The sequence below is a fragment of the Bubalus bubalis genome, chromosome 3, assembly GCF_019923935.1.
Source record: "Bubalus bubalis isolate 160015118507 breed Murrah chromosome 3, NDDB_SH_1, whole genome shotgun sequence".
NCBI classification, from domain to species: domain Eukaryota; kingdom Metazoa; phylum Chordata; class Mammalia; order Artiodactyla; family Bovidae; genus Bubalus; species Bubalus bubalis.
The window spans coordinates 138,235,534-138,253,106 of record NC_059159.1 but is presented as its reverse complement, the minus strand read 5'-3'; the positions used below and the strand labels follow the sequence as shown (position 1 = coordinate 138,253,106).

The 17,573-nt window shown below is 40.3% G+C and overlaps 1 protein-coding gene across 14 annotated transcripts in view; it reads left to right on the top strand.

The window, feature by feature from the left end:
- FRMD3 (FERM domain containing 3) overlaps positions 1 to 17,573 on the top strand; it is a 380,275-nt gene that overhangs the window by 185,289 nt on the left and 177,413 nt on the right. For all 14 annotated transcript variants that reach the window (XM_044940217.2, XM_044940218.2, XM_044940224.2 and 11 more), the window contains one exon: positions 8,369 to 8,473. In XM_044940217.2, the coding sequence (XP_044796152.1) occupies positions 8,369 to 8,473 (105 nt within the window). The remainder of the gene's footprint in view (positions 1 to 8,368; positions 8,474 to 17,573) is intronic.

The following is a 17,573-nucleotide window of genomic DNA, read 5'->3' as shown; positions in this document are numbered from 1 at the left end:
ATCTTCCTCAGCCTTGATACAAGTAAGCTGCTAGCTGTGAGGATGGCAGTATATTTCTGTCTCCTCAGAGTGTGTAGAGGCTACCACAGAACTGAGGTAGTGGGTTTTGACTCTCTGCCAAAGACCCTGGTGGGTCTAGGTGGCCACTTTTGTCTGACCTTTACTTCTAGCCAGATACTGATTTTCAGGCAGTTGTTTTCCCCCAGTAAATGTCTGGCTTTGGTATTTGTTTTGTTATTTTCTAGCTTTTAGGTCACTGCTACAGTCATAACTATGCCCTCTCTTCCCCCACATTATAAATATGTATTGTTTACAAAAATGCCTTTAATCAATCTAGCCTATATTTTCCTAATTATATTAGCCATAATATGCTGATTATTACTATAAAGGAGATGAATATTTAGAATTAGGTCTTCAGCTTCTTGAAACCTTGGTTTTACCTTTTATATTTCTGAAAAGAATAACACAAATGAAAAACTTTTAATTTCTGTGTAAGAACCACAGATTGAACCATGAGAGATTCCTCTATACTTGTTTTCCTTTAAATTTCTCTTCATTTAAACAGCCTTAATATTACTTCTTTCTTCACTGTCTGAGGATGATACAATTTTCTGAATATATGTCACAGCCAGATATTAAATACCAGTTACTGGCTGCAATAGGAAGGAACAATTAACAAAGTGATATATCACTTGCTATTTAAATTCCAATTATAAAAGATAATTCCTTTCTAACAGGATACTCTGTTTTGGTTAAAGCTGTGGTGTCTCCTGAACAAAATGTATGAATTTACACAAATACGGTTGAACTTTTTAAGCATAGATATAAACAGAGCATTTTTTATGTTATTCAATCAAACCATAATCTTTCCTGTATCAACAAATGCTTATTCTTCACAATAGAAGCAGAACTATTCAGTTTACCAGTTTCTAGTTCTATCTTTCGTTTATCTGCCAATGAAAGTGAATGGATTGAGGCTCTTAATTCATGCAAGAACTGTAACCACCTGTTCCTAGAAGACACGCACACGTGCATGCTAAGTTACTTCAGTTGTGTCCGACTCTTTGTGACCCCATGGATTGTAGCCAACCAGGCTCTTCTGTCCGTGGGATTTTCCAGGCAAGAATACTGGGGTGGGTTGCCATGCCCTCCTCTATGGAAATCTTCCTGACCCAGGGATTGAACCCATGTCTCTTAGTCTCCTGCGTTGACAGGCAGGTTCTTTACCACTAGCACCACCTGGGAAGCCCAGAAGACATGTTCTTGGCAGCAAACTGAGTATGCGGTTGCTGTTTTGGGCCTCACCATTGTCTAGAAGCCCCATTTGGAGTCTCTAGGTATCCACATGGGAATTGGATTCTTCCTTCCCAGGTGGAAGACCCAGCAGAGACTGACAAAGCTGCTCTTCCCTATATGTGCAGATGCGGGGGCCACCCCTTCTCAAGAGCAGCTCCTGCAAGTGAAGAGTTCCAAACAAAGGGGCCCTTTGAACAAGAAACTCACAACCTTTATTACTAGAAAACTAGGTCTGGCAGCCCCACTTCTGTTTGTCAGAGAGGGTTCGTGGGGTGCCAGCCCCAAAATGAACTGTTCCCAGTGTCCTGGTCTGTGCTTCAGATTCTTCAGACCGCTGCCTGTTCCCCTCATCTCAGTGATCCTCCCTACAGTCTGGCCTGTGTTGGGCCCTTCTTCCCTCCAAAGGTCCTAGAACTTCAGTGGCTGGACAGCTTCAGAGGGCAGCTCAAAGCTGTGTCCACTGAGGACTTTTCTGGGCTATAAGGATGCTTCTGAGTAGTTAAAGGAAAATTCTTTCAAGGAACCCTTAAAAAGCCTCTAGTTTGCCTCAGATTAGGGTTGTAAACACATTTCTCTAGGGGTTAGAGAAGTGAGAGAAGTGGAAGACTGGGTGATGATACGTGGAAACGTGGTAGACTGCAGGGTTCCCCCACCATAGAAGAGGCAGTGATCCTGAGCTGAGCAAACCTTCATGGTCTACCTTCCAGACCCTCTACCTTTTCAAGAGCAGCCAGCATCCAGGTATCATGTGCAGTCTCCTAGTTTAAAGACACAAAAACACCGTGCTGGCCAAATAGAACCTGTTGATAGATGGACTTAACTCTGGTTCTTTAGTCAGTAACCTCTGACTGTGTTTCACATCAGCACTGTCATTCTCCTTGTGCTCTTCTGCTTGGCTTGAGGCACTGGTTTACCTTCTCACCAGAGGCAACATGTTGAGCATAATAAGCAGAAAGATCAACTTGTAGTGTCAGAAACAACAAGGACTGTTGTTGGCATCCTTGGAAGTTCACACTTAGGATGAGCTTCCTGATTGATGATCTGCAAACACGAGCTCCACTTTCCTTGGAAACAGTTTGGTTTCAAAATGGCTGCAGCAGTTCCAGGCCTCAGGCTTTTATGTAACAACATCCAGAGTGAACAGAAATTCTTTTCCATAAGCTCTTTCAGAAGAGCAAGTGAGAACCATCTCAGAAACGTCAGTCAATTGCTCCTCAGGTCTCATTGGCCTAAACTAGGTCATGTGTCTTTTCCTGAACCAATCAGATAAGGGAGGTGAGAAAACCCTTTCACTAACTCGGCTTGAGTCCAGAAGGTAGTAGTGGCCTATCCTTTCCTGAGGCTCATGCTGTTTGTGTCCACCTGTGTTTGCACATAACGTTTATACACATGCATGTGCATGCCTGAACTGAACAAAATCTGGGTTCTTTTAGGAAAGACAAAGGGGTGTAGGAATGCTGGGCAATTAACCTGTTGACGTCTATGCTAATATGGTTTGTATTTTATATAACTGCCTCTCTTTAGATCTGGTATAATGGTCGATAACCAGTGCGTCTTCCTGCCAGGGTCCAAATTCTAGTAACTGGGGCGCTTGATACTGTTCCCTAATCCTCATACCATTGTTTTATTCTGTCTCTACATAGAGAAAAGGGGGAATATTGCAAATTGGGTTCCTACAACTGCTTAGGCATGTTGGACCTCGGTTTGACACACGAACTTAACCTTTATGAGTCCATTTTAAAAATCTGTAACATGACAAACTTAACTTTTCTGAGTCCATTTAAAAAATCTGTGACATGGGGAGAACATGAGTTACCTGATAATCTAACTGCTATTAGGAGATTAAATGTATGTAACACAATTCTTGGGTTACAGTAAGTGTTCAGTATATAGTAATTATTATTATTATGTTCATACCTTCATTCCTGAAGTTACCTATTCAAACCCTAAATATTGGTTTATAGCAACACATAAGTATTTTGTGTTGCTAAAACAAAACACTAAGTATTTTGGGGGTTGGTACTCTTTTCCTCATTTAACCAATATCTAAAAGGTAGCAAAATGTCTTGTATGTATGTATAACTGAATCACTTTGATTTACATGTGAAACTAACATAACATTGTAAATCAACTATATTTCAATAACATTTTTAAAATTTATATAAAAAGGAATTCTTCAGCAAAAACAAAAATCTTGACCTGAAGTTTTAGGAATTAGGAATTGAAATGTGCCATACTTTTTCACTGAAGATAAGCCATGGCTGATTTAGTTAGTGGATTTTTCATGTTCTTTTTCTTAAAGCACAAATATATTGTTGTTTTAACCTTGTCATTGAACCAGGGAGTTGAAGTAAATGCACATCAGCAACTGATGACAAGGAGTTAAGCAAAAAAAAAAAAAAAGTTCTTTGTCTCTTTGTTCACTTTTTCTCACATAGAGGCCAATTCTCAGACGTGAATACTGTTTTTCTTAACTTTCTTGTATCTTGGCTATGAAACTGGAGACAAAGATTTAAGATTATGATAATTCTAATTATTAGTAGTAATGATATCTTACATTGGTATAGTGCTTTACAGTTTGCAAAAATGCTTTCATGTTTTACAAGCCACAGATTTTTAAGGTCTGTGAGATTATAGATTGTGTTTTGCTCATTATTTTTCTCTAATTCCTATCCCAATGCCTGTTGTATGACAGATGTTTAACAAATATGTGAATGAGCCTCAAATTAACCCCAGTGGGGTAGATTTGGGATTTATCATTGTTATTCCCCTTTCATGCAAGAAGAAACTAAGTCTCAGAGATTTTATGACTTAAGGCTTTCTAGTACAAACTTGGGGGTGAGGAGGAGAGAGGGATTTTCTGAAAAATAGTCTAGTTTTTGACTGTGAAAATTAGGTTCTTTTCTAATCTGTGAAAGAGAACCCTGAGATAATGTGGGATTACTGGAAGATGTTCAGGGATCACATGCAAAATAAGGATTGTCAAAAAAAATGGACAGAGGAGGTGGAGAGAGGGCCCAGCCCCCTTCACTGTTTGAGGCTCCTGGTATAAAGAGACCCCATACCAAACCCTCAAACATGACAGCCTGGTTTAGGTCAGTGTGTTAAACTCTGGTGAGAAACTAGTACTGGATCTTATTCCCCCAATCTGATTTTGACCAATACTTGTAGAAAACACAGTACAATAAATTACTGTAATTTCTGCACTTATGATGGCCCAGTAACAAAGATTTTACATTCTAGCAAGTCCATAGACCACACCTTGACTGGATTGGTTTAGATTTTTAACACATTAAAAATGTGGTTAAGAATCCACTTGCCAATGAAGGAGGCACAAGAGATGTGCTTGCGATCCCTGGGTTGGGAAGATCTTCTGGAGGAGAGCATGGCAACCCACTCCAGTATTCTTGCCTGGAGAATCCCATGGACAGAGAAGCCTGGCGGGCTACAGTCCATGAGGTCACAAAGAGTCAGACATGACTGAGCAACACAATAGAGCACACAAAAATGTTAAACAACAATATTTACAATATTTTAGGATAGTCTTTGTAAGTGTCAATTCACAGTGTGGACCAGTTTTGGGATGCAAGTTTGTGTATGGTAAACAGATTATTCTTTCAACCCTGAGACTATATAACTTCATTTCGAGATGGCATCAAAAGTCTGTATTTCAGGTGCTTTCTTGAGGTGTGGACCATAACATCCTACTGACCTTTGTAGAAGGCCCTGCTCACACATTTGTGCCCTATTGTTCTCCACATGTGTGAAATGCTGTTGTGATTAATAAATCACAACTTGTGTAACAGCTCTAAGGAAGCTAGTTGATTTTTCTTTACTCTTCAGTTGGCTCTAAAAATATAACTGCTATCTTGTGGGAGAATCAATGAAGTTTTGACATTAAAAAGAAGTCTTTATATTAATACTTGAAATCCTTGGTAACCACTTCTCTGTGTAGACCTTGAAGGATTAGGGTGAAAGTCAACTAATTCTACTATGTTTGAAGAATCTCTAAAAATAGAACTAGGTGTCTTGCTCAAGACTCACTGTTAGTTTCCAGAACCTAGGTTTTCCATGAGAGAAAGCAGTGCCTTGTTTTTTGGTTCAGTAGCACTCAGTGTGCTAGACACTGGCTTAGGTAGACACTAAGAGTGTGAATAATGGCCTCTACTATCAGAAACCTCAGGAGGGAACCAATGGAAGGTCTGAGTCATTCACCAGAGTTCTAGGGGCTAGAGGTGTGGGGTAGAACCAGCAATCACCCCTAAGCTCATTCGCTGAAGTGAGGTGTGTGGGACTGGCTGCTGGACTTCTACACTCTTGCATTACTGATCCCCAAACAAACTTTTCCAACTCTTGATACTGGGCCCAGGTGGTCTTTTTGTTTAGCCAAGTGCTGGGCTTCATGCACAAAAATGAGACTGATAGGAATTTCCATGACTTAAGAGCATTGTCATGCTTTCCAGGGAGGAGTGGAACAGAGCAGAACATGAAGATGTAAACTGGCTTCCTTGGCACCAAGGAACAACACAAAGGAAGCAACACAGAGCATCTAGAGATGATGAGATTGGCGGACAGCCTGCAGATTCTGTTTCTGTTTCAGATTCTGAGCAGTTTCTGTTCTCTAGGCTGGAAAAATCTTTGATCTTTCTGACTTAGGAATAGACAATTCACGGGGAAAAATTGGCATTTTTTTTTCTTGAGAAAAAAATGTACCTTCTGGATACAGATACAATTTTTGCACTCTTCCCAGGGACGGGGGAGCCTGGTGGGCTGCCGTCTATGGGGTCGCACCAACTTGGACACGACTGATGCGACTTAGCAGCAGGAGCAGCAGCATATTGGGAAAAGTTCTCTAGACCATTGCTTCTCAAACTTGAATGAGCGTATGAATAACCGAGAGATCTTGCTGAAGTGTAGGTTAGGTTCACTTGGTCTAGGACAGTGCCTGGAATTCTGTGTTTCCAACAAGCTCCCTTCTAAGTCATGCTGAGTTTGCTACAATATTGCTGGACTGAGAGTGGTGCTTTGAGGAGCACAGACCTGGAATCCACGCGGAAGCCTAGACCCATGGGAACTGGCCTCATCTGCCTTGGTGGGAGGCATTGATCCCTGTTTCTGATGGAGTTGTATTATCCAGTCACTACATTGTCTGCAGTGGTGTTTCCTTCTCTCAAGATTCTTAAGTAGTCAGAGATATTGCTTTAGAGTATATATTGGTTGCTGTGCTTAATCATTAAAAAAAATCTTTGTTGTGCTTTGGAGTACTACTTCTTCGGGGCACAGTAGCTGTCTTGCATAATCAAGGCCTGTTCAATTGCCCATCTTTACAAGGCATTGCCTTAACCCACAGGTCTTGTGTGTCTCGCATATGTTGGGGGTAGTCCACCATAGTAAATTCTGCTGTGGAGAGCTTGGCAATCTAATCATAGAATGATGAACTCGTGTTATGTTCAGTGACTTGATCCTGCAGCTGCATCTAAGATGGACGGGTTGCAGAATACATCTTTGAAAGGTACTATATCCATTGATTATATTCTGGACATCAAATGTAGCTGTCATCAGATACAGCTTGTCATTTGAGCCTCCTGGTTTAAAAACTATTACAGAAATCTATCCATTTTGACGTTTTGTCCCTTTTGAGCTACATTAAATGGGTTCTGTTAGAAAGAAAGAAAAGGTTAAAAGCTCATCCAAATTTATACTTAAAAGTGATTTCAGGAAAATTGAGGCTTCACATCACAGTACGTGCTTATAAGCACTAATCCTTTGTTCAGTGCCCTGCATCCCAGGCCAGTGAATGACTTCTTCATCTGGTGGTAGCGGTTTCTAATGAAAAAATAATCATGTAGCATAGACCAAACCAATCTTCCAAAATTGTTTTAAAGTGGATTGGAAGAGTGGCTCACTTAAGGTCTCTGATTTCTTCATTTACTTTTGTAGGTCACATTCCATCCCTACAACACTCCATGGGTCTGTCAGCGACTTTGATTGAAGCAGAAAGTTATCAAATATCCTGATGAGGGCTTGGAAGAGTCCTTGCTATTAAGGAGTTTTGTTGTAATGGTATTTATCTTAATCAGATTTGGCGGATGCGTCTCTTACTCATAGAACTTTAGAGGGAAAAATCATCTAGCCAATTTAGAATTTAGTCCAACCAACTCATTTTACTGATGTGGAGACAGCTGGGAAGTTTGCTCAAGGTCACCCAGACCTGTCTCTGAATCCCAGTCCTGGTCTTCCCCCCAAATCCTGATCTACCACACTCTTTTGTATGTTGATTTATGGATGTGATGTGTCTGTGAGGCCTGAGACAGCAGGTTTTCCACCTGCTGATGGGTTCCCTGATGGGAATTGGGGTGGTTCCACTGATACATTCATTGCATTTCCTTACCATCTAGACCTTGTGTTCTAGCAGAGTCCCAGTAGGTTCACCAGTGCTCTAGAGAGGCAAAATGACACAGAGCCCAGATTCTGCAGCCTGGTGGTCTAGGTCAAATCCTGCTTTGCTCCATACATATTTTGTGACTTTGGGCAAGCCACTTAACCTCTCTTTAGATTTAAAATGCGGACCTTCCTTGTAAGGCTATTGTGAAGAATGAATGAATGAATACTACAGAGCAGTTGGAGCAAGCAGCCAGATGTGTAGTATGTGGAATTGTGTGTGGTTTTGCAAACTATGGGTCTCTACTAGACATTGAGCTATGAAATCAGTATTCTAATCATTAATAGCATTCTAGAAAGTAAGTGGCAATACTAGAATTAAATAGTTAAGTGTGCTGCATCCATGCAGGGCATTGTTTGGTGTTCTTTTGGTTCCTTTTTTGGTGTCCCTTTGGTTTCCTGTGTGTGTGTGTGTGTGTGTGTGTGTGTTTGTGTGTGTAAAATGGCTCACAGTGTGAAAATGAGTTTCTCACTGTGGATTGCACTCAAGAGTTTGGAAGCCCGGCTCCAGAGACTGGAATGAGTGAATTGATTTCTGTACCTGCAGCCCTATCGGAGTGAATGAGGCACATGTTAGACATGAGTGTACAAGGCAAACTCTAACTGAAACATAAACGTGCTTCTTTTGCAGAGGGAGACCAAAGGGCAGTTTCTTATTGACCACATCTGCAACTACTACAGTTTGCTGGAGAAGGACTACTTTGGCATTCGTTATGTGGACCCAGAGAAGCAGCGGGTAAGAGTAGACCACATCTAGATCCATTTTGGGGAGGCACTCAGCCTTTGAGGGTGCTGAATAGGTTCTTCTTAGAACAATTGTGATACATTTGATCTCATAATTATTGATCACATGGTTATTGACCAGCCCGGAGCATGTGTATATATGTCTTTGTATGTATAAGAGTATATAAGAGTTTGGCACTGTTCTCACTGGGCTTATTGAGGCAGGGGGAAGGGAAATTTAACTGTAAGCCTTTCCAGAAAGCTGATCCCACCTGACTGAAGAGAGAATGTTCTTGTGCCCTTTGAACCTAGAGTTTGCCAAAGCTTCTCAGACAGTCATTACATAAAAATCTCATTATAGAGAAAAAGCCACCTTTCACTATAAAAAGCCATTGTTAGAGCAGGGAACAAGGAGGTGATTGCCTGATGGGCACGAGGTTTTCTTTTAGGGTGATGAAAATGTTTGACACTTGATAGAAGTGATAGATATACACCATTGTGAGTGTTTTAAATACCACCTAAAATGTATACTTTAAAATGTTATGTTAGTGACTATTGCCTCAATTAAAAAAAAAATAACTTTGGCAGATAATGGGTAAAGTTGCTTTGAAAAGTGTTAGTTGTTCAGTTGTGTCTGACTCTTTGTGACCCCATGGACTGTAGCCTACCAGGCTCCTCTGTGCATGGGATTCTCCAGGCAGGAATACTGGAGTGGGCTGCCACTTCCTCCTTCAGGGGATCTTCCTGAGACAGGGATTGAACCTGGGTCTCCTGCATTGCAAGCAGATTCTTTACCATCTGAGCCACCAGAGAAGCCCAAAAGTTATTTTGAAGTTTTCTCCTTAGGAACCACCGAATTTGACAGCCCCCATTGTATTTCTTGGAGTAGGAAATGGCAACCCACTCCAGTATTCTTGCCTGGAGAATCCCATGGACAGAGGAACCTGTCAGGCTACAGTCCATGGGGTCACAAAGAGTCGGACACTACTGAGTGACTGAGTATATTGTATTCCTATTCCTGGACACATGTATCCTTTCTGGCCTCTGTTGGTGCATGAGTAGTCTTGCTTTTTGAGCGGGGGTACCAGTCTAAGAGTGTTCAGATATGACATCTGCCAAACTCACAGTGATATGTGTCCCTCACATTGAAAAGACCCCAGGAATCTCCATCCCAGCTCCTACCACCTAGGGCTTCTCATTCCTGCATGGGTCCCAGCTATGCGTAAAAAGGCCCTGTATCTGCTCCAGTCTCTGTTCTTACCCTGCTCTATTGATAAGCATGGCAGTGTGTGAAGGGATCAGCTGGGGGTGACTACCCTTTTTAATTTGCTCTCCTCCTTACCAGTGACCCTGGTCATTTTCCTATTTCTTTTTCCCCTCCTGTTTCTTGGTTTTGTGTTTACTGACCTTATACAGTGAGGGAGAGGCTCACAGAGTGTATTTTTGTAAAGGAGAAGGATATTGAAGGGATAGATTAGTTTTCTGAAACATGGAGAATCTTATTTGCATTTCAGTAGGACCTAACCTTCTATAAAGGGATATAAGGCAGTGGCTCAGAAGAAGGAGGTTTTAGTTTCCTGTAGCACTTGCAGGAACCCTTGAATTAACCAAGTATTTACCTGAATAAGAGGAAGGTGGCAGGACACTGTGAGGATGTGGGACTGCTGAGATCACGGAGGGGATTGTATGGTGTTTACTGTTGAGTAACAGTGACTCCCAGACTAGCCCTGCAACTAAGTCAGTTTAGGTGTTTGCTAAAATCGGTTAGTATGGACCTCCTGAATCAGAATTCCTGGGGCCAGGGCCAGGAATAGGTATTTTAATTCATCTTGATTCTAATTTTGATGCAGCCATCCTAGCTTTGACTTCTGACCAGTGTTGGAGACTATGGCATAAAGATATTTATAGACATAATTTCTTATGGCCTATGAAGATATTACTCTTGTATGGAGAGAGTTCAAACCTATGTCTCTTGCGACTCCTGCATTGGCAGGTGGATTCTTTACCACTAGTGCCACCTGGGAAGCCCATGGAGAGAGAAACCGGCTCAAAAACATGGTTACTTGCCCAAGGCCCTGTGGGTAACGAGTGATGAAGTAAATACTTGAATTTAGAATTATGGTTCAGAGTTCCCCTGGCCACACAGATACTATGAACAACATCAGTCATCTAACCACTGCTGAAAATTATTTTTATACAAAATTAACAGCCTACCTGCAGAAGTAATTCTAGCTACCATTAGTTGAGCATTTATCATATGTGAGGAATTTTACTCATATGGTCTTTAGTCTTACCCCCAGAAGGGGAAAACTGAGGCCCAGAGATACAATTATGGCTAGTAATTGTAGAAGGAAGAATGGTATTTAAAGCCACACTATTTCCATTTTATCTCTCAAGTGAAAATTTGAAACACAGCCTAGATTAGGAACCTGTGAATCCTTTTTGTAAAGGGCTATACAGAAAATATTTCCAGCTTTGTGACTGATAAAACTTCTGTTGCGGTTCTTAGTAATTAAATTCTAATGGAAAATGGCCGTAGACAGTGCCTAAATTAGTGGATGTGTGTGTGTTCCAGTAAAACTTTTTCTCCAATGAAAGTATTTCACAAAAAAGACAGTTTGCCATAGTTTGCTGACCCTTGGCCTAGACAATAACTGGATATCACTTAAATGCATAAGCCTTTTTTGTCCCTCTTAACCCTCTCACTGGGGAGATTCTGGATAAAACATTAATAAGCAAAATCTTTCAAATTGGACTCAGATATAAATATGAATTCATGTTCTTAAATATACAGAGATAAGTACAGAAATAAAGATGTATGTGTATTAAGGTGGATAGCTAGTATGTATACGTATATTTCCAAGTTCCATCCACGGAGCTGGCTTGGAGGCAATGATACCACAGTAGTAATGAGCACACCTAGCTCTCAGATCTTGGTTTCAAACACCATGTTAATAAAAGGAAGAAGAGCTTCTTGCAGAAATGGCTGATTCTAGAGCCAGCATAGGGAAATAACAAGGTGAGCCTGGAGCATCATGTGGCACCAGGAAATCTGAGAAAAAAAAAAAAAAAAACAAACTCAAAAAACCAAAATGTAGAGCACTAGGAAAGGCACTGAGCCAACATGAAAGAACTGCCAATGACCGGAACTGAAACAACGGAAGTGACCAAAACAGTAATAGTACTGAATTATAATCCATAGAATAAAATAAATATTCATGAGTTCATACTGATATAAATAAATAACTGAATAGATAAATAAGAGGAGGAGAAGTGGTAGCTCTTCCTTACAGAGCAGTTCCAATTAATAAATATAGAGAGAATGAGAGGAATAAAAAGCCATTAATGGAGTGCCAAAATAATAATTGCCGTGGGCAAGATCCATTGACAAATGCTAAAATTAGTGGATAAAAGTTTGAGGAGAATCAAGATATTTGTGCAGTCTCAAGGTATCCTCTTCCCCAACCCACTCTCAGCCTGGTATTTTTTAATTACAAGAGGAAAAAGAAAAGCTTTATAGTGGAGAAACTTGGCAGACATCACTTTAACCAAGCAATCAGGATTAACATCAGCAATAAAAACCCTTACCAACATCATGGACTCCCAGATACCAAGCACTGAGAAGGGCACTGTTTCTCGGTGGTATTCTTTGCAATAATGCATAATTTCATTCAAATCTTGAGGGAACATCAGACAAACTAAAGGGAGAGACATTCTCCAAAACAATTCACCCACACCCTTCAAGAATGTTCAGGTCATGAAGGACAAGGAGAGATTGGGAAACTCTCACAGATTAGAGAGCTACATCAACTAAGACAATGTGGAATCCTGGACTGGATACTGGAACAGAGAAAAGTGTAGGAGTGGGAAAACTGGTGAACTCCAGGTTAAGTCTGTAGCTTAGTTAATAGTATTGGGTTAATATTAGTTTCTTAATTTTGACAATTGCTCTATGGCTATATAAGATGCTAACACTATGGAAAGATGAGGCACCTTTTCTGTATGTCTAAAATTATTTTTTTAACTTGAAGTTTCTGGGTTATGTGCTTACTGTTCTTTATATTTTGATGTGACTTAGCTTAATTTTTAGTGTTCAGATTCAGGTAGTAGATTAGTGGAAAAAATAAGGGCCACTCCAAAACAAAGCCATCTTCTCTGATGTATTCACTAAATTGCTTAGAGGGTTGCCTGAATAGTTCTGTTTTTCCTGTAATTTAGCTGTTATTGCCTTTTGATTTTTGAGGATGCAATGTGAGTGTAACTTCCACATGGATTGCAGAGTAGTTACTATACAAAATTGTATGAAATTTGTACTCAGAAAGAGGCTTGGACTTTTTACCTAGAAAGATGCTTGGACTTTGTAATCACATGGATGCAAATTAAATCCCATCTCTGTTGGTTAATAAGTGTGATCTTGACCAAGTTATGAGCTTCTCTGAGTCTTTGTCCTGATTATTAATATAGATAACAACACCTACATATGAAATTGATATCGGAATTAGATATGATATGTAAATGCTTAATAAATGATATATATGGAGTACATAGCATGTGTTATTTTTATTATTGATATTATTACTATTACTATGTATTAGCTGGGCTTCCCAGATGGAGCTAGTGTTAAAGAAATTGCCTACCAATGCAGGAGACATAAGAGACATGGGTTCAAGCCCTGGGTCAGGAAGATCCCTTGGAGGATGGCATGGCAACCCACTCCAGTATTCTTGCCTGGAGAATCCCATAGACAGAGGATCCTGGCAGGCTACAGTCCATAGGGTCACAAAGAGTCAGACATGACTGAAGTGACTTAGCATCCTTGTACACATGCATTAGCTAGGTCTAGGTGAGGCAATTACATGAGGAAATACAGCCATGATTGGCAAGTCTAAAACCTAGAAATGTTAACGATAACGTCTTTCAAAGGCAGGATGGCCATTATTATGATCTTTGGGGAGACAAGAGGGAGGAAGAGAACCTTGAATAATTAAAAAAGGGCTCAAAGACACAGTGATATGCTGATATGAGAGTCTTAAGCAGAGATTAGTTGACAAATGTTAGTTTGGTTTTTGTTTGTTTTTAACCAGCTCGTGTGCTTTATCTCCATGGAAAATATTGAATTATTTAGATAGAAAGCTAATCAAGAAAAAATCAAGTTAGTTAGAAAGGCTGATGTGGAACTTATTCTGTTGTGGGAGTTGGTGGTTTGCCCACAGCTCTTCACAATTTGATTTACAGTACACTATTGTGGAATATTAAATATTTAGCACTATTACACTTGGAATACCATATGTTTGACAAGATGTCTTGTGTCCCATATGCTGTGAGAGCGGGGAGGACTGAATCAGTAAGTGATGACTACCTTTACTATTTAATAGCAAAGGCCCAGAATTTCCATTATTTTAAAATACTGATGTAAGAAGGGACAAACTGAATACTGGCCAATAAAATCCTCTCTAATGCCCACTGAAGTTATCTTCTAAAGAACTCATATAATCTTAGTTGCTTAAGACTAGGAAGAAAGTGAGTAGTATTCTCCTCATTTACTGAAAGAGAAAGCTGAGGCTACAAGTGTGGAAGTCTTGGGAGAAATAATTCCAGAAGAAAAAGATCCTACTTGGCTTATCCAAGTATTTTTTTCCTAAATGCAATCTTTCTACTACTTCTGCTCAGGTGCTGAGGTAACTTCTCTTTGGAAAGATGAAGTTTTGAAATAATTAATTGGGTTTCATATTTCTAGTTCTGTGGCTTTGATTTGTTATGTTCATCCTCTGGATTTTCCTGCTTACTCTTCCACACTTCCCCTTTCCCCAAACCCAGCTAGGGAAGTCACCCCCACTGCTTTAGAGCTAAGGACGTGCTCTAGCCAGCCAGAGGAGGAATTATACCAGGACTTTGATGTAGGTAGTTGGTTTATAGACTTCAGGGAGACTGAACCCAATGCTTTTGATTTTTAACTTCCCTATCTCTAAGCATCTGTTTAACCCACTTACATGAGTGCCATTGACTTTTCTAACTTAAGGGATATTCTGAAACTTACCCAAGGACAGCAAATTTACTTTGTAAAATACCTCTGGGGCAGTCTCTGCAAGCACCCTTGTTTTAGGGCATTCTGTGTCATGTGGCCATTGGACGCCCTTTCTGATAGGATGACCTAGGAAATCATGGATGCAGGGACATGCTGAACTTCCTCCAAATATAATTACAACCTTGAGGTTTTTGTGTTGGCAGCCAGAAAGAACTAGTGAGCCTATCAGTGAGTTTTGTTAACAATGGGAAAAGACCTTGCCTATGTTAGAGCAATTTGCTTTTGTTGGAGGTACCTTTGGGGGAGGACATGGAATGGAAAAAGAAACAGGCCCAGTGATTTGAAATTTCACTCTGGGGATGGTGCCAGGAAGCTAGATAGCATTATGTCCCACCAGCTGCTCCTTCCATTGAAAGGCTGCTTTCTGCTCCTGGGGAAATTGCTTCACAGATGCTTGAAACTAGGAATGAGAGGGGCACCTGAGATCTAGGACATCCCTAAACTGACGAGGAGGGCTGTACTTCTGCCTCAAGTCATTGGTCATGAATTGGTCTACTTAATGAGTCCTCTTTTTAAAAAAAAAAAAAAAACATTTTTTAAATTAGAGGATAATTACTTTACAATATTGTGATGGTTTTTGCCTTACATCAACATGAATAGAAATTAGGTATACATGTGTCCCCTCCCTCTGGAACCCCCCCTCCCATCTCCTTCCAATCCCACTCCTCTAGGTTGTCACAGAGCAAATGATTCCTCTTTTATTTTTAAGTATCAGGGGTATCAAAAATCAAGATTACTTGGATGTCTGTTTTAGGAGAGGTATGGACAAGTAGGAGTCAGCGAACTAAAATGGACTGGAATGGGTGAATTTAACTCAGATGGCCATTATATCTACTACTGTGGGCAGGAATCCCTTAGAAGAAATGGAGTAGCCATCATGGTCAACAAAAGAGTCCGAAATGCAGTACTTGGATGCAATCTCAAAAATGACAGAATGATCTCTGTTCATTTCCAAGGCAAACCATTCAATATCACAGTAATCCAAGTCTATGCCCCAACCAGTAACACTGAAGAAGCTGAAGTTGAATGGTTCTACGAAGACCTACAAGACCTTTTAGAACTAACACTGAGAAAAGATGTCCTTTTCATTATATGGGACTGGAATGCAAAAGTAGGAAGTCAAGAAACACCTGGGGTAACCGGCAAATTTGGCCTTGGAATACGGAATGAAACAGGGCAAAGGCTAATAGAGTTTTGCCAAGAGAATGCACTGGTCATAGCAAACACCCTCTTCCAACAACACAAGACAAGACTCCACACATGGACATCACCAGATGGTCAACACCGAAATCAGATTGATTATATTCTTTTCAGCCAAAGATGGAGAAGCTCTATACAGTCAGCAAAAACAGACGGGGAGTCAGATGGGGAGCTGACTGTGGCTCACATCATGAACTCCTTATTGCCAAATTCAGACTTAAATTGAAGAAAGTGGGAAAAACCAGTAGACCATTCAGGTATGACCTAAATCAAATCCCTTATGACTATACAGTGGAAGTGAGAAATAGATTTAAGGGTCTAGATCTGATAGAGTACCTGATGAACTAAGGACAGAGGTTCATGACATTGTACAAGAGACAGGGATCAAGACTATCCCCATGGAAAAGAAATGCAAAAAAAGCAAAATGGCTCTCTGGGGAGGCCTTACAAATAGCTGTGAAAAGAAGAGAAGTGAAAAGCAAAGGAGAAAAGGAAAGATATAAGCATCTGAATGCAGAGTTCCAAAGAATAGCAAAGAGAGATAAGAAAGCCTTCCTTAGCGATCAATGCAAAGAAATCCAGGAAAACAATAGAATAGACGAGAAAGACTAGTAGATCTCTTCAAGAAAATTAGAGATACCAAGGGAACATTTCATACAAAGATGGGCTCGATAATGGACAGAAATGGTATGAACCTAAAAGAAGCAGAAGATATTAAGAAGAGGTGGCAAGAATACACAGAAGAACTGTACAAAAAAGATCTTCACAACTCAGATAATCATGATGGTATAATCACTCACACTCACCTAGAGCCAGACATCCTGGAATGTGAAGTCAAGTGGGCCTTAGGAAACATCACTACCAACAAAGCTAGTGGAGGTGATGGAATTCCAGTTGAACTATTTCACATCCTGAAAGACGATGCTGTGAAAGTGCTGCACTCAATATGCCAGCAAATTTGGAAAACTCAGCAGTGGCCACAGGACTGAAATAGGTCTGTTTTCATTCCAAACCCAAAGAAAGGCAATGCCAAAGAATGCTCAAACTACCGCACAATTGCACTCATCTCACACGCTGGTAAAGTAATGCTCAAAATTCTCCAAGCCAGGCTTCAGCAATATGTGAACCGTGAACTTCCTGATGTTCAAGCTGGTTTTAGAGAAGGCAGAGGAACCAGAGATCAAATTGCCAACATCCACTGGATCATCAAAAAAGCAAGAGAGTTCCAGAAAAATATCTATTTCTGCTTTATTGACTATGCCAAAGCCTTTGACTGTGTGGATCACAATAAACTGTGGAAAATTCTGAAAGAGATGGGAATACCAGACCACCTGACCTGCCTCTTGAGAAACCTATATACAGGTCAGGACGCAACAGTTAGAACTGGACATGGAACAACAGACTGGTTCCAAATAGGAAAAGGAGTACATCAAGGCTGTATATTGTCACCCTGCTTATTTAACTTCTATGCAGAGTACATCATGAGAAATGCTGGGCTGGAAGAAGCACAAGTTGGAATCAAGATTGCCGGGAGAAATATCAATAACCTCAGATATGCAGATGACACCACCCTTATGGCAGAAAGTGAAGAGGAACTAGAAGGCCTCTTGATGAAAGTGAAAGATACCTGTGACAGATTCATTTTGATGTTTGGCAAAACTAATACAATTATGTAAAGTTTAAAATAAAATAAAATAAAAAAAAAGAAAGTGAAAGAGGAGACTGAAAAAGTTGGCTTAAAGCTCAACATTCAGAAAACGAAGATCATGGCATCTGGTCCCATCACTTGATGGGAAATAGATGGGAAAACAGTGGAAACAGTGTCAGA